Source organism: Puntigrus tetrazona, chromosome 16 (genome assembly GCF_018831695.1).
Source record: "Puntigrus tetrazona isolate hp1 chromosome 16, ASM1883169v1, whole genome shotgun sequence".
In the NCBI taxonomy this organism is placed as follows: Eukaryota; Metazoa; Chordata; class Actinopteri; order Cypriniformes; family Cyprinidae; genus Puntigrus; species Puntigrus tetrazona.
Genome location: NC_056714.1, coordinates 9,877,211 through 9,903,640, shown reverse-complemented (window position 1 = coordinate 9,903,640; position 26,430 = coordinate 9,877,211). Strand labels below are relative to the sequence as shown.

The following is a 26,430-nucleotide window of genomic DNA, read 5'->3' as shown; positions in this document are numbered from 1 at the left end:
ATTGTACATAATATACACTAATACACTCATTGTACTCGCCTGGTTTCCAATCATTTCGTATACTGTAACTCAGCATTGAACCAGAAGAGGACAGTATTGTTCTAAAATACATTTTGAAGGCGCATTAAATCATTTGTAGTAAAACAAAATGTAAAACAAAATAGCGAAACGAAATGTGAAATATTTTCTGAATAATGCAACCAATATAAATCATTTTCTTTGTAAAATGTAAGTGAAACAGTTATACAAAGCCCTACATTTCTTCCTCTAAATCACCAACGTAAATTATTGTTAGTACTCTGAAATCATTATTTATTTACATGGAATCTTCTTCAAACAAAGTTTCAGAACATTTCATCATTGTGATATTTTTTAGATGACTTTGGAGGCCATCACCGAGTTTTTACAACATTAACTGTACCTGTGCATACTTTCATTAAAAAGGGTTTACCACAGTAAATTTGATCTTCTCTGACTGATTATTTTATTAACCAAAAATTTAATGAAGCTCACATACAACATTTGTGCATCAGTAATACGTTTTTAAGCTCCAGAAGCGCCCAGCCCAGGACAATAAATCTCCTCAGTATGTTTTTTTTTAAGTCTCTTCTCATGTTACAGAGCACATTCCTCTCCAAACCTCCACTCAGCTTTCCCTTCTCAAGTCCACCATCCTCCTGCAACGTGTTGCTGGAGATCAGAGCTTTGTTCCGAGACTTTGGAAACTTTGCAATGGGAATTCAAAAATAAACCCAGGGAAAGTCACTAAACAATGTGACTTTGGATGCGTATCATGCATACACCGGTCCTTTTCAAATGAGAGCAAATTGCAAGAAGGTTTACTTGCAGGAATAACGCCGTGTTTGCATGGATGAGGAGCGCAGGAATGAAGATGATGTGGCGCTGATGCTGTGAGTGAACAGCCGAAACACATTAGACTTCTAGTGGTGGTGTTTATAATGGTAAGTGTCCAATTGAGAACTTTTCATTGTTGTACTACTTCAGAATGATTTATCTACTTTCGCTCATTGACTGCTTGCCTATAATTTGTATTGCACAGGAGGTCGTGTTCAGTGGTGAATTATTAAAAGCATGTATGAATGCTCTCTTAACTCGCTATGCAAACCCTCACAGAGCTGGATAAAAGCATTGCTATTAAAATTCATCTGAATTCAGTGAAAAACAATAGTGCTCAATAGTACTGGTCCGGTGCTCTTTGCAGGACATGGCGTTAAAGCACACTGTGTGTATAAAGATCAGACTTCTGATGTATGTATTTATACTCACCAGGAAAGTCTTTGTCAATAATGCAAGAGCTGTACAACAACAGTGCCTAATGTTTTTCAGCATTGAGAATTCTTTGAATCATTCATCCCAGCTCCAGCCCTCCTCAGCAGACCCCGCTAAACTCCCTGACTCAGCAGACCCAAATATTATTGCATTCTGCCCGTGAGGGTTTGGTCGCAGTTACCAAGCATTGCATTGAAATTATTGCAGAGAAAGCAATGAAAAATGCATGTGGTCTTTATCTACTGATCACTGAGATGTTTTATAAAGTTATCTAGGGATATGGGTCACTACTCGAGGCACTCGTGCATTCAAGACAAGTGAACACTAGATAGTATAACATTCAGCCGGTTTTTATCGCAGAATAAACAATGATCAGGACCCCAATGTGAAGTATACAATCTTACCAGCTTATTATGTTACGATATGTTTCAATTTAGAAAACTGGCTATGAGACGAATATTGCAACAATAGTACAATACTATTAATAAATCCTTTTTTTATTTTTTAATACACATTGTGATACAACGGCTTGTAACTAGAGCGGTATCCTCAAGAGACACCTTTGTATCTGCTTTACCCCTAAAGGGTGCATATTAGTAGTAACATGGGTTACACTTTATTTTTTTGATAGTGCACTTTTAGACATTCTATTAACAATAAGTGACTGTGTAACTAAATGTCAACTAATTCTAATTAATTTGAAACGACGTGTCTACTAACGTTCAGAGCAGACTGTTAAGGTAGGTTTAGGGTTAGTAGAATAAGTTGACATATACTTTACAAAGTTTCTGATAGTCAACATCTGTACGTTGTGGACCCATCAAAATAAAGAGTTAGACAGTCTACTAATACCTAACGACCACTAGTTGACATGTAGTTGCAAAGTTACTTACTTGAGCAGAATGTCTAAAGTGGAAAATCGAAATAAAATATAACATGTGCCCTTTAAGTAGCGATGAATATTCTTATGGTACTAACATGCACAGTCTAGGGTTATAAACATGTCTTTTGTGTAGTACTATTCAGCGATGTTATTAAGTATTGGTATTGGCAATGGTCATTATTGTTGTAAAACAAACTCAGAATGGCACAACTGACCAATCAGAAGCTTTTCAGAGAGCCAAGTAAGAAAATAATTGATAAATATAGAAAAAACGGATACATACAGACATGCGAGACAAAACATTTCACAGATATAAAAACAGCAACTGAATCTGGAAGTGGGCCTGTTTTAATAAAATTACCCGGGTGTTTGAAAGCAAAACTAAATAATCATACCTCGCATGGAGATTTGGTTATTGTCTGCAAAACAATGCATTTTACACCAAGTGCTTTTTTTTGTACTACACCTATGCCAGAAAGCTGTATGTCTGATTTTTTTTGTTTTCGCTACTAGCCGATTTCCTTTTTTAAACAACAGGAAACCCTGGGCACTTACAAGTTGGCAAGAGCAAAAGGTTTTTATTCTGGCAAGTCTTCCAAATGGTTTGTTGGCATGGAGATGGTGTTTAATTGCAGGTTGAAGTATTGTTGACACCGGAATGCTAAAAGCTCCTGCAATTGTCCAACTGCGGTCCTTGCTGTGTGGACAATGCACTATTTGTAGTGCATTGTCTGGTTTATAAATGCCTACAACCTTCTGTCTCATTCATTCGTCGTCTCTAATCTCGCCTGTGTGTATATCTCCGATTTCTTGCCAATTTTAGAATGGGCAGATTCCTCTGTTTGAGATCAAAGGACATTCAGCAAAGACAAAGTCGCTTTTATATTTTAATGCACATCAAAGCTTCCCGTAATTCCGGAGGTCCCGTTTGCATGTATTATTTTGTTGTTTTGTTTGTGTTGGCTTATGAGAGCTTTCTACAAGCTTACAAAAACAAAACAGTTTTCACCAGATTTGCCACAGATTTATTGATTTTGAAAACCATAATGAAAATATAGGAAAATGCACCACGCAACCAATACATCACTGTCAATTCACTAAAGTCTTTTTCATAGCTGAAGCGTTTGCAGGTGAGGTTGAAACGTTTTATTCAGTACTTACGCTGTAACATCTGCTAAATGTGACTCATAGCTGAACATCGTGAATTCACTTCTTCTAGGGAACTATGTTTGAAAATATCTGTGCCATCTGGTCTGGAGAACCAGTTTGCCAGTTACTGCCTGGCTGACTTAGTCACTCCTGAGAGAGCAGTATTTCCTACTGATAACTGTCCCAGATTCCCAAGAAAAAGTTAAGAACATCGGACCTATTTCTTTATATATATATATAACAAATCTAAATGCATACTGCTCAGCGTTCATTATGCACAGTCGGTATACAGACACAGTATACCACAAATGTTTTAAATTCATCAGATTTATTTTTTACTGATTTCTTGGTGCGTGCGTGCTTGTGTTTATAAATTCGTCAAAATTGAGATTTGACTCTGTCTCACACACCATTATCTAGGAGTCATTTCTGAAATGTTATTGGTCTGCCTGTTAATCAGAGGCAGCCAATGAACAGTGAGCAGTGAATGAGCGTGGCAGAGTGAGATAGCCACCAAGGGAATTAGAATTGATTGTCTGAGGAAGTTGTGACATTGTAATAATGGCTTCTCAAATTGCCGTGGAGCAACAACACCTGCACACAATTTCGTCGAGCTTTTGGAGCAAGGCAGTGTCAAGGAGAGACTAAATAATCAAGAAATATGATCAAATTTGTGTTTAGCTCTTAAGGCATTGCAAGCAGGTAATCTATAGCCAGTTACTGAATACCAGTGCATCCAGTAAATAAATCTAAAAATAGATATATAAACTGGATGGGTACAGATATGCTGATTTTAATTTTTTTTTGGTACTCAATAGTTCCAAAGGGCCCTACTGTAAATCAACATTAATCTGAATAACATTACTCTGAATATAAATGCATCTTTTTGTCCATGTTTTGTCCTTTTTTATTCACGCTGACACAGTGCTTCTGAAGACTTTCTCCCAAGAGGATAAAAATTATGTTTTTTCTCATTGGACTGTGAAAATGGAGGTATTCAAAAACAGTAATGTGTGTTTACTCATGTGACACACTTTGTACCCAAAGATCTGTACAGACTGTCCCAGCATTGCTGTGTATTCACATTCATAGTCTTACCGAAGTCTTGTCTTTGTATTACATTTCTAAAAAATATGACAGACGATTTACTTGCAACTGCTGCCCTGTGGCAAAACACGACAGTTTCTTATTTTACATACACGCATACATACCCTAAATAGAATGGTGTTTGTGAGTGTGACCTGGAGTTTTCTTATTGTTGATTTTGGTTCTAACTAACTAAAGTAAGCCTGACTTATTTGGTAAACCTGTTTTATGAAACAGGCCCCTAGACACACCAGTGAGAGCTGAAATACTTAGCTGAATATTTGCACCGAAAGAATGGCATGAGCATGCTATCATGCGTGGTCTCTCTGCATTATATTACTGAGCTTTTATCACATTTTATACATGCACAGTAACGTAATTGAGGCGTAATCGGAAATTTAAGAGTGGGCGAGGCAAAAAACTGTTTTCAAATATTTTCAGAATAATGTGAATGTAGCAAACCCTGTTAAAAATCTGTTTGTCAGCACCCTTTTGCGATTACGAGATCTCACTTTACTTTAACTTTTAAAAGTATGTGAACATTCTACATACCCTACCCTATAGTCTACTAATACTCTTATGTATAATAATATATAATATAAGATGTTGTAAGGTACTGTGCAGATGTCAAGATATGATATATATTATAAATGAAGTAGAATTAATATGATGTGCACTGTGTATTATAAAAAATCTTAATCTTAAAAGTTATAATTGCAAATGTGTAAATATTATAATGGATTGTATTATAATTGTTTTTATTGTTATTCATGAGATGTTGAGATGAGATGTTTTTTGGTTAGCTTTTTTGTTTATGATGGATTATGCATTTATTATACTGCTTAAAAAAATGCCATTATAATGTATTATAAATACGGGCTTCATATAAAGTGTTACCAAAATGTTTTAAATGGATTATTAAACCTATAAAAAGACAAAAAGGCGTATTTTTTAATGCATTAGGCTTTTTGGGCTCATGCAGTATGATAGAGGAGAATATGGAGCTAATGCAAAAAATATGACATTTTCTGATATTTATATTGGCAAAAAGATAACATTTGTGATGGTTTGTAATGTAAATAACGGACATACTGTAACTATGACTGTATAGCAGCAGACGACTTATAAATATCAGTTGTCATTCTGTATCTCATAATAATATATCTTTAAAAAGATTAAAAATGCTTATGTTTGAAATATATAATGTGATGCAGTTATACGGCTATATGTGTATTATGACCTGTATTATGATGTAGGTTTTAAAGTTATACTAAAAGGCTTTTTACTTGCTTATACCAGTCACATGACAGAAAACATGTAGTAGAGTCCCTGAATCACGTTCTGCTTCATATAAAACATCCAAGCAAGGTACAATTAATTAACCAAATGAATGGCAATTTTTGTGATAGATATTAATTACCCAATCAAATATTTACAGCCTGCTCTCATTCTGTTACACTGATGACAATTTATTTTGTTTATCTAAGGCATAGTTTGTGATATGTTTATATATTTATATAGTTTACTAAAGCTTGGGCCACAAGAGCCTGTTGTTTTTTTAATATCGGATTATGCTGTTTTTCTCTGTTGTTTTGAGTGTGAATATGAATGACTGCAGCAGACTGTCAGTGACACATTTTCATCCTACACACACAGAGCACACATTGTATATTTTAGGATGACACTAGTGTCAAAAGCATCTGCTCCATAATAAGAAAGACACTCTGCTGATGACACTCTAAGGTAGAACAGACACGGCAGCAGATGGCTGATCTCTTTTTCTTTCTCGGTCTTTCTCTCTCAATCTTTCCCTCACTGTATTCCTTCCTCTCCCTCAAACCATTTGGCTTCTCCATGCAATGGTATTGCAGATCATCCTATATGGGTAGAGGGTAATGCTGACCTTTGCACAATGCATGAAAGATCATATATCAAACTGAGTTTTCCCACAGCCGGTCATGCTATGGAACATCTTGCTATGCTGACATTACACTTTTTGTTTAGTCTTGGGGCCATATATATATTTAAACACATTTTTACTATGTGTTTAAATCTGTAACAATAAGAAATGTTTTTTCTATATTTAGAGCAATTCAACAGATATAAATGCAAAATAATTTTTTTAGCTGTATTATATAGATTTATATATATTAAATCATAAATAACATGCATGTACCTTTAATCTAACCCTAACATTTCTTACCAATATAAAACTGTAAGATAAAAAAATACAAATAATTATAGATAAATAGTAATTAAATAGTAAAATAAAAAAAACACAGTTTTTACTTTAATTTAATTAAAAAATATATATAATTGACCAATCAATACGATGAAGTCAATATTCCATAAACAAAATAAAGGATTTAATAACATTTGTATGTGTCAAGATTTTCATATGTAAAGTGCCATAACATTTTAATCAGGTAACATATCATATCAGTATTGAATTTAGTCTTCTGACCTCTTTAATATACTGTTATAGGCCTACCAAATTTGTTCTTCATCATATATCTCTATTCATTAATGGATACAAACTTAAATGACTGGATGAGGCAGAGCAATATGTACTGCAGCTGAGGGGGCTCAAAGCACCATCTTTCCCAATTACATCTGAGCACTGAGTGAGTCTTTGTTCTCTGTTGTCAAGAGAAGGTGTTCATTCAGATCTCTAATGCAGCTGCCATAATCAAGCTTTCAGCTGCTGGCAGTTTGTTTGTTTCCTTTGTCTTGCTCATGACAGAGAAAGATGTTGTGAAGCAGTTTGACACTCTCTGATTGAATGAAAAGAATATATAAAGTTGCAACTTCTCTTTCGACCATGTTAGCTGCAAGGGTATGTTTATGTATTAGATTTATGCCCGTTTTAATATACACACGCTGTATTTATTTCAATGATTACTCTGGATCAATACAATTTTCATCTAAAGTGTTTTTATTTGGGCAGCAATTGCAAATTGTCATACAAAATCTTTTTTTTTTTTTTTTTTTTTTCATAGTGAGAGCCAGGCTTAGTTATTCAAAATTAAAACTAAATAAGATGTTTATGATTCAAAACAAAAGCAACAACAACAAACAACAACCTTTAAGCTGCCTAAATATTTACTGTCACAAATCAAGAGATCGGATTGAATGGTTGATGCAAAACAAATAGTTTATTGGAACAGATTCAACACAGTTAAAGTGGAGAGGAAAAGGTTCACGGACATCTCACTAACTCAGTAGTGCAGGGATGCAATGAACAGCTAACTTCAATACTAAATAATCCACAGAGAAATCCAGGCGAACCCAAACAGGAAACCAAGACACTGGAGAAAGAACCAGCCAAGCACAAGGAGACAAACACCAAAGACTACATTAGCGCACCTTAAATAGTGCTGCAAATGAGCCACAGCTGGGACTGATTAGCTCGCTGCGGCAATCAGGCACACCCACAAGCAATAGAGACAGTGGACAGATGACATTATGACTCCATAAACCGTGACAGTACCACTTCTCCTAAGAGTGCCTCCTGGCGATCTCCATCAATCTTACCCATTGATTATAATCATCAATAAGTAAATGATCCAATATGTCCCTGGCAGGAACCCAACTTCTCTCCTCCGGACCATAACCTTCCCAGTTCACCAAGTATTAGAATTTGAAATTACTGCAGAAATGAAAGGTGGACTGCCACTAGGCTAAGGACAGGGAACAGGACAATGAATTTGGGAGCAAGTTTATTATGTAAGGGGCAGAGTGGAATATTCTTAGTAGAAAGCCATACTTTTTGACCCACAACGTAGACGAGAGACTTCGACTGGTGAAGATAAGCCGTAGCCTTAGTCTCTCAGGCTCTTCTCCAGCATCTCTGAACAAAAGCATGAGCAGATGGGTCCACGAAATGAGTGGCTGGTAACCTAAATTACATGCAAAAGGCAAGAGGTCTGTAGACAACACTAGTAACAAGTCATGTGTTTACTCAACCCACGAGAGTTGTTGGCTCCAGGAAGTGGGATTCTGTGCCACCAAACAATGCAATACCCTCTCCACATCCTGGTTGGCTCGCTCAGTCTGGCAGTTGGTTTGAGGGTGGCAGAATGTAATTTGGGCAAGGGGATGAAATGAGCCACCTTCAAGAACCTGTCCACTACAGTCAAAACAACTGTATTGCCCAGGGAAGGCGGGAGGGCAGACACGAAATTGAGCGCAATGTCGGAGCAGGTTCTAAAAGGTAACCCCTCTGGAGAATGATTGAAGAACGGGTGTTTGGAATGAAGAACAAGATACAGAGGGACAAGCAGACACAAGACATGCATAGCATGATTCGCTCATGCATATACTGAATTCTGTCCCCAGTCTATTTTAGGATTATGTTGAGTGAGCCAAGGATGACCCAACACAACCGGTGCTAGAGGAGAGTCTGTGCGATTGCCAGACGTGACGAGTCTCATGAGAGTGGTGGAGTGCGTAACACAGGGCAGAGACTGTCCATTAAGAGCCTTAACAAAGGCTCTTAACAGCTCTTGTGATTGAACAGGACCATAGGAATACAAAGGTGTCTAGCAATGTCCAAAAAAAATTACCTTCCTCTCCGGAGTCCAATAGCGCCTTGCACTTGTGACTTCTGGATGCCCATTGCAGTCTTACCAGGAGGAGAGTATTAGACAAGGTTTTATTCAGCAAGACTTCACCTGACAGCAGCCTCAGACCTACTGTCAGGCTTACCCTTTTACTTGGCATTCACCCAGAAAATGTCCCGCTGCCCCACAATAAATACGAAGATCTCTCATCCTACGGCATTCTCTCTTCTCAAGAGAAAGCCAAGCTCTCCCCACCTGCATGGGTTGGCCCCTTTGGCAGAAGACTGATCATACCACTGGAGGAAGCTCAAAACTCAGCTTGCAACAGACTAAGTCTATGAGCCCATTCAGATCAGCTGGTAGTTCCACAGTAAATATCTCCCTCTGGATATGATCAGCCAACCCATGCAGGAACATGTCCCACTGTGCCTCCTTATTCCATTTGCACTCTTTCGTAGAGTCCAGAACTCTATTTAGTAGTTGGAGACAGTCTTATTTTCTTGCTGGAGATTGACTAGCATTCGCTTAGTCTTGCGACCTGCCACTTCACGACCCATCTTGTGCAAAAGAGTGGAATAAGGAACATCAAGGATGTCTGACAGCAGTATCAACACCAAAGCCACTCTGGACTCTTCAGTAGCAAACGTCAGAGGCTGAAGGGGGAAAAACAGAGCACTTGGTTAGAATTCTCTACAGAGATTGGGTTCATCACCATACATGTCTGGTGTGGGCAGTCTGGTTTCACCCTAGGTTGCATTGTCTACTGGAACTGGGGGAGCAGGCGGTGTGGCTGGCGCAGTGGGCGATCTATTTTTATTTGGGTGGTGAGCTCAGAAACCTGCGTTACCAATCGCCAGAATCTGCTCCTCCTGACAATCCATGCGAGCATTGTTATTCATCAATAGATCCTGAAGTCCAGTAGTTTCCACTGAATCCATATGTGATCCGATCCTTCTGTCATAAATCAAGAGATAGGATGCAAAACAAACAAACAAAAGTTTATTAGAACAGATCCAACACAACAGTCAAAGTGCAGAGGAAAAGACTCTTGGCTCAGTCACTAGGGATGCAAAGACCAACCAACTCCAAGGCCAAATAATGCACAAAGAGATCCGAGAAAAGAAAGGGGAAACAGCCAGCCAGGCACAAGGAGACAAACACCAAGAATATGACAACGTAAGAAGATATTAGCACACCTTAATGCAAATAAGCCACAGCTGGGACTAATTAGTTCGCTTTGACAATCAGATACACACACACAAACACTAGAGAAAGTGCATGGATGAGATCATGATCTCATGAACCGGGACAATTTACTTGATTACCTTTAAACTCTACTGACAGCACTTGTGACATGTCACTTTTCACAGACAGTAATTTTGCCTCATCCATCAACATTTTTGGCTTCTAGCAACTAAAGACATTTTCATGGACAAACCGCTTATCCTATTTCTATGATGAATTGAAGACACACAGCAGCTGAACTGAGAGAGGACAGCTGGGAGCTGTTGGGAAGGAGTTACCCCAAAGATCATAATTTATTTTCAGTGAGTGGGACCAGTGAGAGAGTGAGTGCAATCTTAGAAAAAGGGCAAACAATTTATCTTTAAAAATACAGCAGCTTGTCACTGGGGCAGAACCCTCAAAGGGACACTTCTGTATTCTTTACCCCAAGCGGTTCATATTTATACCACAAGAATATATATTGCTACCCTGAGGGTCCATAGGTACTAATACCAATACTAATACACACACTGTAGTAAAAAAAAACATACAAAAGTTTCCCTTAGAGGGTACGATGATGAGCTGTTGTACCCCTAAAGGTACAATTTTTTTTTCTGTTAATGTGGAAGCAGAAACTTTTATAGAATACTGTTTCCTTTTTTGTTACACATTTTTTCTATTTTCATCCTCCTGGATTAGTGCTTAAAAGTGAGAGTGTGACAGTTTTTTTTTTGCTGTGCCATATCGTCCAAGAATAGCTTGATAAACTGCCATTTCAGTTGTGTGTTTTTTAAGGAAAATGAGAGTCCTTTTTTTTTTTGATTAAACTGGGTGTCATTTCAGTATACTTTTTTATGTCTAAATCTAACATTCCTGTTGCGGTTCGTACTATTTTATGTTTTGGTGAGTTGGTGGCTAATTTGTTTGAGTTTGTACAATCTCACTTTTTCATTTATTTTGCCACTGACATTTAGGTTGAGGGGGTAGAGCTGGACCTTATGTTTATGCAACTTTTTTCTAATAATTGTAAGTTTGTGTATGAATCACATTGTAAAAATTCGTACAAAACACTACCTTGTAAAATAGTTACAACGTCTCATGAGAAATTAACTTAGGTGTGTTAAATGAATCATGCAGATAAGAAATGGAAATGGAAAAAACAAACAGAAGTAACATTATCACCTTACAATAACAACTTGCACACCATGTTTTTAAAATGTTATGCAATAGACAGCTTGTTTTTTGGATTCAGTTGGTGTTTTTTTTTTTAAGTTATTTGTTTTTTATTACTCCTATTTTCTTAGTCCATTATTTTACCAGCAACTGATTAATGCACTGTTTTGAGTCATAAAGGCGTAGTCTGTGCGAGTAAGACCTGGGAAAAAAAATATTGAAAAACAATAGTTTTGTGATGTGAACATGTTTTCCCCAAAACATTTGTACTTGTCTGAGTAATTCCTCTTCATAGTCTCTCGCTGTCTCCCTGTGTTTGTTGTGCTTGGATCGCTGCCTTGTTGAACAGTGTGATGTCTTTCCCATACTTGTTTGTGTTGTTGGTGTTTTCCAGTATAACAAACCATAGTGTCAATATACGTAAGTGTTAACAGAAGTACTGAGAGCTTAATGCGAGGCATTCCATTCCGTCTAAATCATAGATGCTACAACGTTTAGCATGAAGTTCAGCCTATTTTGAGTTTCTCTATATATAGCCAGAACCTTTTTTTTTACCATCTGAACATCTAGTAAACTTTCCATACACTCACCATTGGGTAATTAAACACCTTTGATTAGAAGACTTGTTAATGATCGTGAAGATTTTGTTTTATTGGTTTTGGCAGATGTTCTGTGTCTCTGGATCAGCAAGAGACTGTTGCTTCGGTGAGTTGTTTTTCTAACAGTTTGTTTAGATAATGTGAATTGCTAAGGGGTTTAATCTCTGACTCATCGTTAATATGCTGACCTGGATTTAAAGATTTGCTTTGTGGAACTGAATTGTTGTTGTTGTAAATACGTTTTGTAAATGTGTGGGAAAGAGACAAAGTTCTTTTGGCAATCTAAAGCCTGTAAGCTCAAATAAAAAGGCATAAAATTCCTTACAACTGTTAAATATGACCTGTTTTCATCTAATCCAGTGGTCCCCAAGCACGTTCCTGCAGGCTCCCCAACACTGCACATTTTGCATCTCTGCTTTGTCTAACACACCCATTTCGGGTCTTGGAGTGTCTACTGATGAGATTGATTATCTGAATTAGGTGTGTTTGATAAAGGAGACATAGAAAACATGCAGTATTGGGGGGGCTTCTAGGAACGTGGTTGGGAAACCAATCCAACATTTCAATCTAATGTAACCTTTTGCAAATATCAAAATTAACATGTATTTTTCTTACTGAACATTACAGCATTTTTTTTTTCTTTTATGCCCTGATGGAGGGATTTGAACTCTAGACATCTGGCAATCAAACCCAAAGCTTGTTGAGGCTTGAATTGGCAAGATGCAGATGATTATGCCTAACAAATAGACTGAAGCTGTGATCATGATCACGATTAAAATCTGATTTATCATGCATCCTATGAGTTTCCATAATTGATTCTTTTATATTTATCACTGTGAAGCTTCTTTGACACAATATTGAATAATGCAATATTGAATAATACATTTCTATGTCTTATAAATAAAGGTGACTTGACTATTTAGACACAGAAGTATGAAATCTTAAACACATTTTTTAAAAGTGTGGCTTGTCTGCACATATACTAAACTACTGCAAAGCAAAGATGGTGAAATCCTACATACTGAACCTGGTATCAACTAGAAATCTGCATGATCTCCTCATGCATAATCATGACCTAGATATACACTTGCCTTCATTCGCTTTGTGTGTGTAAGTTAGCACTCAAACAGGCCCTAACCTGTCGCAGGCTGTGTGCTAGCCTTGTGAAACTGCACATTTTGTGTGTGCTAGCCTTGTGAAACTGCACACAAGGCATTCTTTAAACTAAAGCATAACAGAAGTCTTTCACAGGTGCTATCTGCTAAAGACATAAAAATGTCAGCCAGGAGGGAGAGATCTCACATTATTGAGAAATGCTTTTTTCTGTTCAGCATCCAGATATATGTGGAAATACATTGCATTTACGTACCATCATCCCAGACATGCACATATTTATGCTATTATACTGAGATTTTAATGTCTGCAAACATGATTAATATATAAACATATATTGTTATTAAGTAATCTATATTTTCCAAGTATATTTTCCTAAATATATACATTTTTTTTTCTAAAACTGCATTTTGACTAATTTTGTGGAGCAAATATATTTGTCAGTAGCTTAAAAGACTAGTGGGTATCTTTTCCAGTAACAACAACTTTCTAATGACTAGCATGACAAAACTGATTGAATCATGCATAGCATAAAAGTATGTTTATATGTTTATTTGTATTTAGTTAGCTACTTTTTGAAAGCAACTTGTACTTTTTCAAAAGATCCTCACTTTTGTTTGGCTACTTTAGCTTGTAGCTTTTTAGCTATTTCACCTAACACTGTTTATCACAGTCAACCAACAATCTAATTTTCAGCAGCCTATATTTTACTTTTCATAATTGTGTGTATGGTTTGGGGATGATTGGTACCTCTTTTAAACCTTTAATAACAGGCTTCATCCAATTTAGAATGAGGCAAGGCTGGGGCAAGAAAATCAGAGAATGCTGCAAAAAACTAGCAGAATACATTGACAAACTTCAGAACCTTTTTAATCATTTATGTTTAGAACATGATAAGAATAATCATCCATTCCATACTCAGGCTGATTAATTCTCTGACATATCTTTGTAAACCTTACAGCTGAAAAGATCCAATCTACATTCCAGTCTGAAATCGTAGAACCTGCAGCACACAATGGAATGGACACATATGGAAAATCTCTAGCCTAAAGCCACAAAGTCAATCTTAACCACATATGGAAATGGGTGAAATTAATCTCAAGCATGTGTATTCAAAATCCAGATCTCTAAAAATATTCTCATTTAGATTTCCCTACCTTCCATGAAATCCAAACTGCATTTCTTATTTAAAAAGCCTTTTCTCTTGACATTTACGACTTGCTTTCTTTATTGTACCGTTTGTCTTTACCACTGTCTTCTCTACTGTGTCTTGCAGGCTTTGAGAGTGTGGTTGAAGTTCAGACTAAAATGTCGGTTTGTGGTGATCTTCCTGTTTCTCTTCAGTCTGTTGGTGGTAATGATATACACCCTTCCTCCCTTCCCAACTGAGCCGAGCAGGCTGAACGTTAGGGGCCCCCGCAATAACAAACCCAGCAGGCTGGTCGAGAAGTTGTCTCTGAGACACTATATTCCAACATCTTTATATGAACACAGCAAAACCTGGAAGAATCCTGAAATGAAAGATTCTGCCAAACATCTCCTGATGGTCAACCGTCACCAATTCTTATTTTCCTCTGGTAAAACGGCATTGATTGAAAAGCCTGCAAAAAGTAAAGCAAACAAAAAGAAACAATATATGCAGAATATAAACAAGAGTCCAGTTACGGCATTTGCAGCTGGTGGGCGAGCCGTTAAACCAGGAAATAGCAGCAACTCCAACCCAACCATCCATCTTCTTCGCTCCAGACATGACCCGGCATTCCCTCAGTCTGCCAGCATCCAAAGGCTCCACCCAAACAACAAGACATGCAGGCACAAATGCACTCCAGATGAAGTCAAAGCAAAGAGGCTTGTGGGGCAGTTCTATGATGCACAACAGGTGGTAAAACTGAAACAGGGCCCTGGAAAAATAGGAACACATGAAAGACAGGCAAGGCCCTCTGAGAGAAAGAGGCCCAAATTCAGAGCAAAAACCAAAGACAGGGTTCCAGAAGAGGCTGGCATGAAGGACTCAGCCAATGACTGGTGTATGACGGTCTCTGATGAGACTTTCATTGATAACTGGAACCAAACCAAAGCAGAGTCTCTACCCTGGTTGAGTGAGGATGATATAAAAAAGATGGCTCTTCTCTCCAGAGGCACTGTGTTGAGTAAAGCCAGGATTCCGGGCCATGGACAAGTGCTTCAGGTTGAATTTAGTGAGACAAAAGACATCTTTGCTTCTGCAGGGGACAATCATATCGCACACTGTGAGACAGGGAGCTGTGCTCTCTTAAAACGTCCCAATGACTGGTTTGAGGTGTTCGCCTTTCACCTGGACAGAGTTCTGGGTCTGAACCGGAGCTTGCCCGCAGTGTTGAGAACATTCCACAGTGAGATTCTGCCGTACAAGTACACCAATGGATCTCCCAGACCAGTGATATGGTGGGATCCCAGCATCCAACATCTGTCTGATGCTGAGAACGACCAAAACTCTTTCTCACTCACTTGGCCACAATATCAAACTCTACTTCAGAGCAGGTGTGGTACTCGGGTGCCACTGAACTTCACAAGCTGTGTGGGAGTTCATCATTCAGAGTGGGGGAGGCTCGCCTTGTTTGACTTCCTGCTGCAGGTAAGAAGCACTATTAAAATTAATATTTTGTTTCCACAAACCAGATTGAGTATAATCTGTTATTATATATTCAATGAGACTAAATTACACATGTGTATTGCAAATAACATATAAAAATATGATTACTTTATAACCTGCATCTTAGGTCCTAATCCTAACTCCTTTCCTGGGGGAGCCACTGCCCTGCAGAGTTTAGCTTAATTGAATACCCCTGAAAGAGATAATCAAGACTTTTAGAATCACTTTGAAGAATTACAGGATAGGTGAGCTGAAACAGCAGGATTAGATCCTAGATCCAATAAACCCTAGATCTTTTAAAATATTGGGCCATGTACACCATGAAATCAAAATGGCTACTAATGTAAGTTTCAAAGGTTACTAGGTTATATGTCTCTGATTTATATATATATTTAAACAATGTATGTGACCACTGTGGTTAGAAACTCTTAGAAACTATGAGGCACAAAATTTAAGGTGCTGCCAAAGAAATAATGGCCTGCCTGCCAAACCTGGTATTTAGAGTAATTCATGTTTTGCAGTTCAGCACTGGCATTTTTCCTGCTTAAAATGGACTCTCTTAAATGTGAAATGAGTGATTTTTGCATTTTGAGTTTTAAAGCCTTTTCACACCAAGCAAGATAACTATAAATGAAGGGAGTGAATGTCCAGCTCTCTCTCCACCCTCGAGGTGAGACCCTCGAGCAAGGCACCGAACCCCAAACTGCTCCCCGGGCACCGCAGCATTGGCTTCCCACTGCTTCCCAACATTTATGGTTTCTATAGCCGTGGCATTATGATGGCATTAAGAAGAGTTGGATTTGTTCATGTAGGACACCACTGAAGGCCTAGATGGGAAATACATGGCCCTCCACTGCTTTATAGTTATCTTTATAATTATCATGCTTGGTGTCAACGGCCTTTAAACTTGTTTTCTAAACAGTGCGTTTGTCATTGGTTGTGCATAAAGTCATGGTTAAGCCAACATTGTTGTGTTGTTTTGGTTAGGATGCTCAATCAGTCAGGGATTCTTTTATAGGTCTAAAGGTTGACAAATTAAATTCAACAGTTTAAGTTTGAGATGAGCAGTGAAAGTGCAACATTTGCAGCTACAGTCACACATGAAACGTTGTCTGATTCAATTCTCATAGGAGAGTCACATCTCAGTTCACATCTCAGTCGAAGGTTGAGATCTTGAAAAACATGAAAAACATCCAAATTCAAACACATTAAGATAAGAAAGAACACCACTGCTGAAAATTATATAAGACTGCATTAACGTAAGTGAAAAGCATCTGGTCATTTACATATGTTCACTGGAAAGCATGAAATCATTCATCAAAAAATCATAATCAAACGTATTCAAATAATGTTGCTGCTTTTTCATGTTCGTCCTTGTCTCCTTTCTCCTGATAGCTCTTGAAATGATTTTTAATTAAAAAATTCAATCACCGATGTGAGTTTATGACCTAGTCAGCTTAGTTGTTTAAAACAATGATTATAATTGATAACCAGGCAGTTAATACCCTGAATCACAGGCAGGTTTAAAATAAAGAAGGCTTACATCTAATTAAATTTGTGAGATTGACATGTAATTAATGGAAGGGTGATTTAGCTTACTTTAATTGTCTTCTTACAACCTTCGATTAGCAAGTATGTTATCTATCGTTGCCATCATCCCATAACAGATTTGGCGGGTTATAAAAAGGATACAGATTTACAGAGAATTAGGTTTTATTGAAAATATTAAATGCTACACGCTGAATTAGTTGTTTGTCCCACTCGGGGACAATATTTTAAGAAAATGGACGATATATATGCGATAGTAACATATGCTCTAAACAATTTTCTGGTCTTCTCAGAATCAAAATAAAAATCAGAAAGAGCTATATTATGAAGTATGTTTAAAGCTTCCACAGCAGAAAAAAGTACAGATATAGTGCAAAATGTACGATAGTGTAGATAGATGTCAAGTCAATAGTGCAATTTGACATTGTATGTATATATATATATATATATATATATATATATATATATATATATATATATATATATATATATATATATATATATATATATATTCATTAGGCAGACACTCTTAGTCAGGTTGAAATATGATGTGGTCAAAGTTAACGCAGTAACAAATGTGCCCACCGAGACTTTCATTCACTGTGAATGATTATATCTCTAATTTTAAAGAGCACATGAGGATTGCGATTCAGTATCACCTCATTAGCAGGTTTAGAAGATGTATATTACACTTTTCTTCTTTCTTCTTACTTTATGCTCCCCATAGCAGCACTTTATTTTCTAGGAATCGTAGTTGTCATGGTGACACTTAATTAAAACGTGAACACAGGTAATGGAGGAAATGCATGCATCCCTTTCTAATAAACAGGTTGAAACTGATAGGGTTTAACTTCCTTTGTATGATTTTCGGATAATCTTTACAGATGTACAAATTAAATAACACACTGACGTTGCATTAGATGGTGCTCTTGTACTACTTATAGTTAAAATGGCAATGCTAATTTTATTTTATTAATTTATTTTTACCAATGTGATTTACAACTAAATGACTAAAAACACCAATAATACACTAATAAAATATAGATCCTATTTTGTAATATGGTTGTAACTGCTTTACTTTTTTGAGCAATCTACTTCATTAACATACTTACACTCATTGGAACCATGACCTTGGCATATATTTGGCAAATCAGCACTTGCATTGTACATATAATTTATATAATTTATCTTCCTGCGTGATTAAAAATCAGGTCAAATCATGTGTGAAAGATGACTTGACGGCAGACATACTGTAGACAAATGCTGCGTGCCCAAGAATGTGTAATTGCAAGTGCTTATGAATGTGCTTCATGAATTTGTTTGAATAATCTGTGTGCGTGAAAAGGTGGGAGGATGGCCCATGAATAATAGATTAGATCTTAGAAGAAAAGTCAATAGCTGTAACATGGCCAACAGCTAATAGCTTTGTATTGATTTGGTGAAATTGCTGACTGGGACCCTTGAACACTTGTTCCTCTCTATTCATTTAGCACCTCTGATGGCACTGATGTGAAACCTCACACCCTTAAGCACAGAACAGTGTGAAGGACACGCTCACTGTCACCATGAGAAACACAAGTCCTTCTGTGTGCTCTGAAATGTAGATCAGTAGTTCTCAACTGGTGGGCCACGGGTCTGGCCTGAGAGGATCACATATGGCAGGAAGTAAGATTATAATGCTTATAATATGATACAGTTAACCACAGTTAATCGCAGTTATAGGACAGTAAATTAAATATGCTAAATAGTATTTGATGTGCAGATTAAAAAAAAACACTTTGTATACATAAAATTTTTGATGTCTAAACCAACAGATTTTTTTATATTGGATTCATGTATATCCTGTATGTTTGCATTTACCAGAATAAAGCTGCTTGGTTTGGAAGTGACCACCTGAGTAAGCGCAATACTGACGATGGTTATGGACCTACGTTGCCAGGGAATTCTTGTTGAAGTTTCTCTAACGTGGCTGTGCCATATTAATAAATTTGGATGTGCAAAAAAAGTCAATTTTCCATTGTCAAGTTTAGCTTACTGTTAGTCACTATGGCTAATTCACATGGCGTATAGATTTTGCCCACAAAAATGATTTAAACAACAGCAGACGTGACCTTTAGGCTGGCAAATCACTTCTTAAATCATCTGTTTTCCGTTTCATTTGAATCATTTAGTGCTGTAATATTTTCTCTTAACCTTTTAAGAACGTCTTCATTTTCAGGCATAAGAATCATAATTTGATTCAAATTAAGCACTGATATGGATAAATATGTGTCATTGCTTCTACTGTGCTGTTTTTTTGTGCATAAAATGGATTATACTTGTGTGGACAAATGAGGTTAATTATAGATCAGTGAGCACATTTTTAATTATTTTATTTATTTATTTTACTGCTGTGGCAGCAATAAAGATACACCACAAAAAACACACTCATACAATTATTAGGGTCATTTTGTGTTCGTTTTCAATTTCATACAGTTTCCTTTCCGTTGTAGGAAGTTAGAGAATTTTGTTACTTTACTTTTGAAACAGAACTCATTGAAAGTCTAAACATCAAACAGTATGATCTTGAGAGCACTGAAAATCTCTACAATACTCTCTATACTGTTAGCGTTCCTGTATTCTAAGTTCGAGGCTTCTTTTTCTCATTTTCTATGGCCTTTAGACATGTGAAGAACTGTCGTCAGTAAAGTCTCTGTCAACTGATTGTACAGATTTAATTGTGTAATGTGAAATTTGAAACTGTACATTTCCTTGCTTCTAAATTTGCCAAATTATATTGCAAAATGGTAAACATATTGTGCCAATGGCAGCCGAAGTGCTGATGTCATTAAAGCAAATACAGAAATTTGTGTTATTTTTTACTTATTCTGAATATGCGAAATATAATTTGCAATTACAGCATTTTGTTAAAAAAATATGCTAAAAATGCTTGTATAACCAGTATGTATGAAACATATATAAACCCAAAATAACTCCAAATAACCCACACACCTATGACAAAGATGATTGCACTGGTTTCTAAATAAAAGGTCACATGATTCAGAATATTCATTGGCTGTGACATGGAAATGTCTTCAACAGAAATGCTCTGTGGCATTCACCATGGTTCACTAGCAGCACTGGGCTAGAGCATTATGTAAGCAAGCCCTAAGGTTATCACAGTGCTGGCTCTATGAGAAAAGAGAGCACAGATTTGAGTATGATGTGCGGCAAGAACACAATGTGTGTTGAAGACTGTCTGCTTCTGATACTGCCGACTGACATCAGCTGTCACACACACTGAGCTGATTTTAAAAATATTATTATTTTTAGTATAATATCAGCATGTAGACATGTGACAAAACATCTTTTCTATCTGTTTTAAGGCATTTTTTACATAATTGACAAAGAGTTTTCTACTGCTACAAGAGTTTAGATATTTTGCAACAAATACTTAGTATTTATTTATTTTTGCCATTTTTTTAAATGAAAGTTGTGTGTATATCTATATATATATATATATATATATATATATATATATATATATATATATATATATATATATATGGAGCTCTTTTAATTACTAACACTTTTACATTGTTCTCAAATGGATATATCATTCATTCAAGCATGTAGTATTAAAAAATAAAGCATCACTGTAGAGTACGTAGTTTATACAAATGACACAAACAGACCAAAATGTAACCTGTTTTTGATTTGAATCTTCCTCTCTACCCTAGTTCTCAAACCTCATCTTGCTTAACACCATAAAATGTAAATGTAAAATGTAAATGATGATAAAATATACATTTTTTATGGTTTCAACTTTAAACCTTTATATCAAACATTTAAAGTTCAAGGGAAAAAAAAGTATTTAAATGCCTTTCCAGGATTATTACCCAGCTCCACCTTCAGGGGATCTCGGTTGTTCTGAGATCAGACCGGGTTCACTTTACAGTGTGAAATACAGCAGTGATATGCGAGTATGGCCTGTGGAGTTTGTGAGAGAGGGAAGGTGTTCTAACTTGGAATGAGCTGGTAAAACATATACTTACTGCACCACGGGGTCACATCTCACCTTAACTTCTCATCCGCAGTGTGGTCCCAGCACGCATATGAACCAAGGAGAAGTACTGTTGTTAAAAGTCATGAAAAAATATAAACTAGAGTACTGCCACTGCAATTTCTTAAGACTCTCTGCACATTTAGTCACTTGCCTTACTAAAGGAAAATTGATTTTGAAAACTGTTGTATATGGTTTGCAAATAATCCATTTTTAACTGTACACGGCATTCTTATTCTTATTTACATATTTGTGAGGTTAATAACACTGTGTAGTATGATATGTAAATATATATTAGGTTCCATAGAGAACCTAACTGCAGTTTATTTACCATGGTGAAGATTCAAAAACATAATTAAAGGGTAACTCCAACCTACAATTAAAATGTATACTATATATATATATATATATATATATATATATATATATATATATATATATATATATATATATATATATATATATATAGTTCAAACTTAACCCCCTTTTAAAAATGTAAAACATTACTTTACCCAGATTTATAATTTAAGTGGTTTTAAGTGGTAAGATATGATTTGGAAGCCTATTGTTGAATGTCTGACATACAGGCTTACAGTTTTTCATTTTTTAAACAAGATTAATTTGTTGTTTTCTCCAGGTGAATGACAGACTAGACCGGTCTTGCTGTGGTTTCAGACCAGACCCCTCAGAACTCTGTGTAGAAAACTTGCTTCATGTCAAATGCGGAAACCCAAAGGACTTAAATCTGGTGCACATCCTGGTAAAAGAAATATTGGTGATATGTCAGATTATCCAATAATAACATAACACTGGATATCCAATATCCACATTTTCAGTCCATCTCACATTATTTACACGCGCACACACACACACAGACACACACATACATATATATATATATATATATATATATATATATATATATATATATATATATATATATATATATATATATATCTGTGTGTGTGTGTGTCTGTGTGTGTGTTTGTGTGTGTGTGTGTGTGTTTTGCTTGAGCTTCAGCAAGATTGGTATTCGATTTGAGAGAATACATGCATAAATGATCACACTAAGGCTTCAGTGAAACTTGAAGCAGTTGCTTTTTATGTCAAGGTGTATTGACTGACCTCATGACAAGGTCACATAGCTGGCAACTATTCGTTTCTACCAGTAGAGTGTAGAACATTTTTCCCCTTCACTCTACTTTCCAATATCAAAAGTAATAACTTTCCAACAGCTCTCAAGATCTACGTGAAGTGAGCTCACACTCAAACTGTGAGTTAGAAACCCAACTAAATTAAGGGAGGCAGCTAAAACGAGTCAAGGCAATCGGTTTCCATGGGAGCCTTTAGATTGCTTCTGTTGTCATTATCTGATAGTGTTCAGAGAGCTGGAGAAATGAAGCTCCAATGTGGTTGTGGTTTTTGGAGCCAGTCTGCAAAAGCCGTTAGTTTTAATATCGCTTGCCCACAAAATCATTCCACAATTTTAGAAATCTCTCCCTGTCGTTTAAAAAAAATAAATAAAACCTACAGAGCTCGCTGAAACCAGTAAAATTCATACATGATGTCTGTTTTGTTAACCCTGGCACTGATATTAAACATGCATGGATCTATTCAAAATAATCGGTATATATTATAACATCTGTTTTTATAGGTCCGGAAAACGGAACCATCCAGATTGGTTTTTATTGACAATGCAGGAAGACCTCATCAGCCGCAAGACAACCTCAACTTCAGACTGGTTGAAGGTATTGATGAGTAAGTATTAGTATTTGTAAATATTAAATCTAGATTTAAAGGTGCAGTGTGTAATATTTAGGAGGAACTATTGAGAGAGAAATGCAATATATATATATATATATATATATATATATATATACAGTATATATATATAGTATATATATATATATATATATATATATATATATATATATATATATATATATATATATGTAATTATGTTTTCAGAGGTGTACAAAGACCTTACACAATGAACCATTATTTTTAGATTAAATTCTAATTAGCTATTTACATACACCATGGGTCCCCTTAAATAGAAGTCGCCATCATGTTTGTACAGTAACCGTCAAGGGACAGACAGAGTTCACTTTGTTACTATGTTGTTCATGCGAATACAAAACTGACACACGATGATGAACAAGTAACAATAATATTTGCAATAACACAATGATTTATTAAATTAGGAAGTGAATATAATTCATTAATTCACCATAGAAACCTAAAGAAACCTCTGTCTCGGACTATAACATAATCCAGTAATGTAAACCGTAGCTTCTTTAGTGATGCCACTAATGTATGTTTTTATATATATGTATATATAAAACTACCTATCTTATACTGGCCTAATGGTTAAAAATCGAGTGGTCTGTCAACGGTTATATTGAATCATGATTTCTTAACGTTATGCCTTTGAATAACCCATTTGAATAACACAAGTGCCAACTAAAATAGAAGCAGACAATTTTACAAATACACATTTCAGTATCAAGACGCTGTTTTTAAGAAAATAATACTGAGTGATATGTATAAGACATCTAGTGTTTTTAACTGACAGATTTCCAGAGCGGGCCGTTTCAGTGCTGAAATCAGGATGTCTGGAGAAGATGCTCCTTCGCTCCCTGTCTGTAGATCAGGTGTTCTGGGTGAGCAGAGGAGGGGCGTCCGGACTCAAATCTATCACCCGACACATAGAACAAAGAGCCATGGCTCTCCTCCAGCATATACGAGAAAAGAAACTGCGGCTTAACAGAGATCTATGACCCTCCAATTAAGAGAAGAAAATTCAGAAGACACTAAAAATGTATGGAAATCCTTTGCTTTGATATGAATCATCCAGACTTATTTATGTCTGTGTTTGAAAGTCTGTTTTGCTGTGCATTTTGGAAAGTCATGCGCGATACGCAAAGACGGCTAAAACGAGAGTAGGCAGTGACGTTTTGAGTCGATTTCCCAAAACATGGTGGACAATCCTTGAACTGTGATTAAGTGATGCTCAGAGAAGATATTCCAGATGGTCATTTGCAAAGCAGGACCCATGCAGAGGCTCATCACTGTGAAGAGACTTACGCTGTGTCCTTACCAGATGCGATACAATAAGATTTCAACAACAAGCAGTTTGTCTTTCTACGCTAAATGTTAATGTGCTGTCGACGGCACACAGTTACAGCCAATTAGAAGATATTTAATATTTAATGTACAGTTATGAGGAGCGGGATCTTGGTGTAAATGATATTTCATAGTGGGTGAATTGTCACACAATTAGACGCCAAATAATCAACAAAATCTGTCATTATTTGTTTCGCGGTCACAACTTCATTTGCATCGTACATGCGAGAAACGAAGCTTTGTGTGTCGAGTCTTGTCTGTGGCGTATTGAGGAAGGGTAACTGCAGCTGTGAATTAGATATGAAGCTGAGCTAATGAAGCTTCTAAACAATTTTTCTTGTACAGTGTCCTTGAAATGACAAAACAAGAGAATTGTGGTGTACAAGCTAAATCTTTAATGAAGGCTGCTGTACTAGAATAGATGCTGAGGACTATGAAACTGTGGTATGGAGTGAAACTGAGCCCTCTCCACATAACTCCTATTGGGCTCCTACAGGGCACTTGGTACCCAAAGGTACAGTTATGCATGAAATTGCTGAGTCTGTATTTGCGGTGTGTCATGTGTAGAGTTGTCACACATGACTGTAGACTTTCTCCCTTATCTTATAGACTGCATACTGTACACACTTTTTGCCCCCTATCGTCTGTAACAATGTTCAAAGGTCCAACGACTTTTAAACATATAACATACGTAATGTTTTGACACCTGATTTCTACTATATTAAATCATCTAGCCGATTTACAGTGTACCTTTTTTGTCTGATTTTTCCCCTTAATTTCAGAGCTCTGCAGAACTAAAATATATATTCATTTAAAATACCCATGAATGCAATTATTAATGTTAATAATTAGCATGACTTTTCCAGTAAATTTGGCTACTATGCAGGTTAAGGATAGTGGGAACTCTTCTTCTTTAAAAAAAAAAAAAGAAAAATTATATATATCCTTAATGGGCCATGGTCCTCTGGTCGACAATTGCTTATTTAGACAATTCAGTCATATTGTATGCTGTTATTACGCTCCCAAAACTTTGTAGTGTGTGCATGGCCTTTTTGTAAAACAAACTCAATTTGGTGTTTTGACTTAGTTTTCATCACCCACTCCCACTAGTTTATGCATAATTAAAAAGTCATTATTTTTGGAAACGTATGACTGCCACTTTGGGACATTGATCGCTCTACTTATTACTTGCTGAATTCGGAATTTTCTCTCGAATAAATGTGCTCATCTAAGATTTATGAGAAATTTATTTCAAGACTAGTCAAAAGCCTCAGTCACAATCGCAAGTATCGGACAGCTTATTTATTTTTCATAAATCAATGCTCGAATCGCATTTGGCGAGTTTGCGCGTTTGAGTTTGTCTTCGTCTCAACGCGAATGCGGACTGCAGAAAATGCAGATATCATTTCCTGAAATCAAATGAATAAAGAGAAGAACAGTTTAGAGTGGCTATATCGAGCCCATCTGTTCATGAGTTGATCTTGTCGCTTCCTATAAGCCTCATACTGATCACACATTTGGAGATTAGGAGCATGCCGAGGGAGAAAAAAATAAATGATATCAGCAAAACATTAAATCTCCCTTTCATCCAGTTTAAATTCCCACAGGTCTCATTTACATTTGCCTAATGTGGGCCAGAGATTCCTGCCTGTGTTCTGCTTCCAATTTCACTTCAAAGTACTTTGACTGCTTTTTTTTAAAAGTTAGGAAGGGAGTTCACCAAACAGATTTGTAACCCCCTTGAACATAAGACTTGTTTAGCATAAATGCTGAACACGCAGATACTTTATATCCTTGATGAACTCTATAATACTTTAAAACTGCAGTGCAATTTTTGTATATTGTATTGCTGGTCGAACAATTAAAGGGTTAGTTCACCCAAAAATGAAAATCAGCCTGTGTTTTACTCACCCTCGAGGCATCCTAGGTGTATATGACTTTCTTCTTTCAGATGAATCCAGTCGGAGTTAAAAAATCGCCCTGGCTTTTCCATTGCAGTGGGA

The 26,430-nt window shown here is 36.4% G+C and overlaps 1 protein-coding gene and 1 long non-coding RNA gene across 2 annotated transcripts; one reads left to right on the top strand and one right to left on the bottom strand.

Moving 5' to 3' along the window:
- The first annotated feature begins 826 nt into the window (after positions 1 to 826).
- On the top strand, positions 827 to 26,430 carry gask1a (golgi associated kinase 1A). Its single transcript, XM_043261423.1, has 5 exons — positions 827 to 962; positions 14,356 to 15,693; positions 21,939 to 22,061; positions 22,956 to 23,059; positions 23,877 to 26,430. The coding sequence occupies exons 1-5, from the start codon at positions 960 to 962 to the stop codon at positions 24,079 to 24,081; spliced, it is 1,773 nt and encodes a 590-aa protein (XP_043117358.1). The 5' UTR covers positions 827 to 959; the 3' UTR covers positions 24,082 to 26,430.
- Positions 7,556 to 10,125, bottom strand: LOC122360640. The gene is made up of 3 exons (XR_006252824.1): positions 10,051 to 10,125; positions 9,716 to 9,924; positions 7,556 to 9,623 (listed from the first exon to the last, which is right to left on the bottom strand). It is a non-coding gene; the product is annotated as an uncharacterized LOC122360640 (long non-coding RNA).

Bases quoted from the DNA above. Each gene is read 5' to 3' on its own strand.
- gask1a (XM_043261423.1), top strand. The intron at 15,694-21,938 runs GTAAGAAGCACT...TGTTTTCTCCAG, and splicing joins TGTTTGACTTCCTGCTGCAG to GTGAATGACAGACTAGACCG. The intron at 23,060-23,876 runs GTAAGTATTAGT...TTTAACTGACAG, and splicing joins CTGGTTGAAGGTATTGATGA to ATTTCCAGAGCGGGCCGTTT.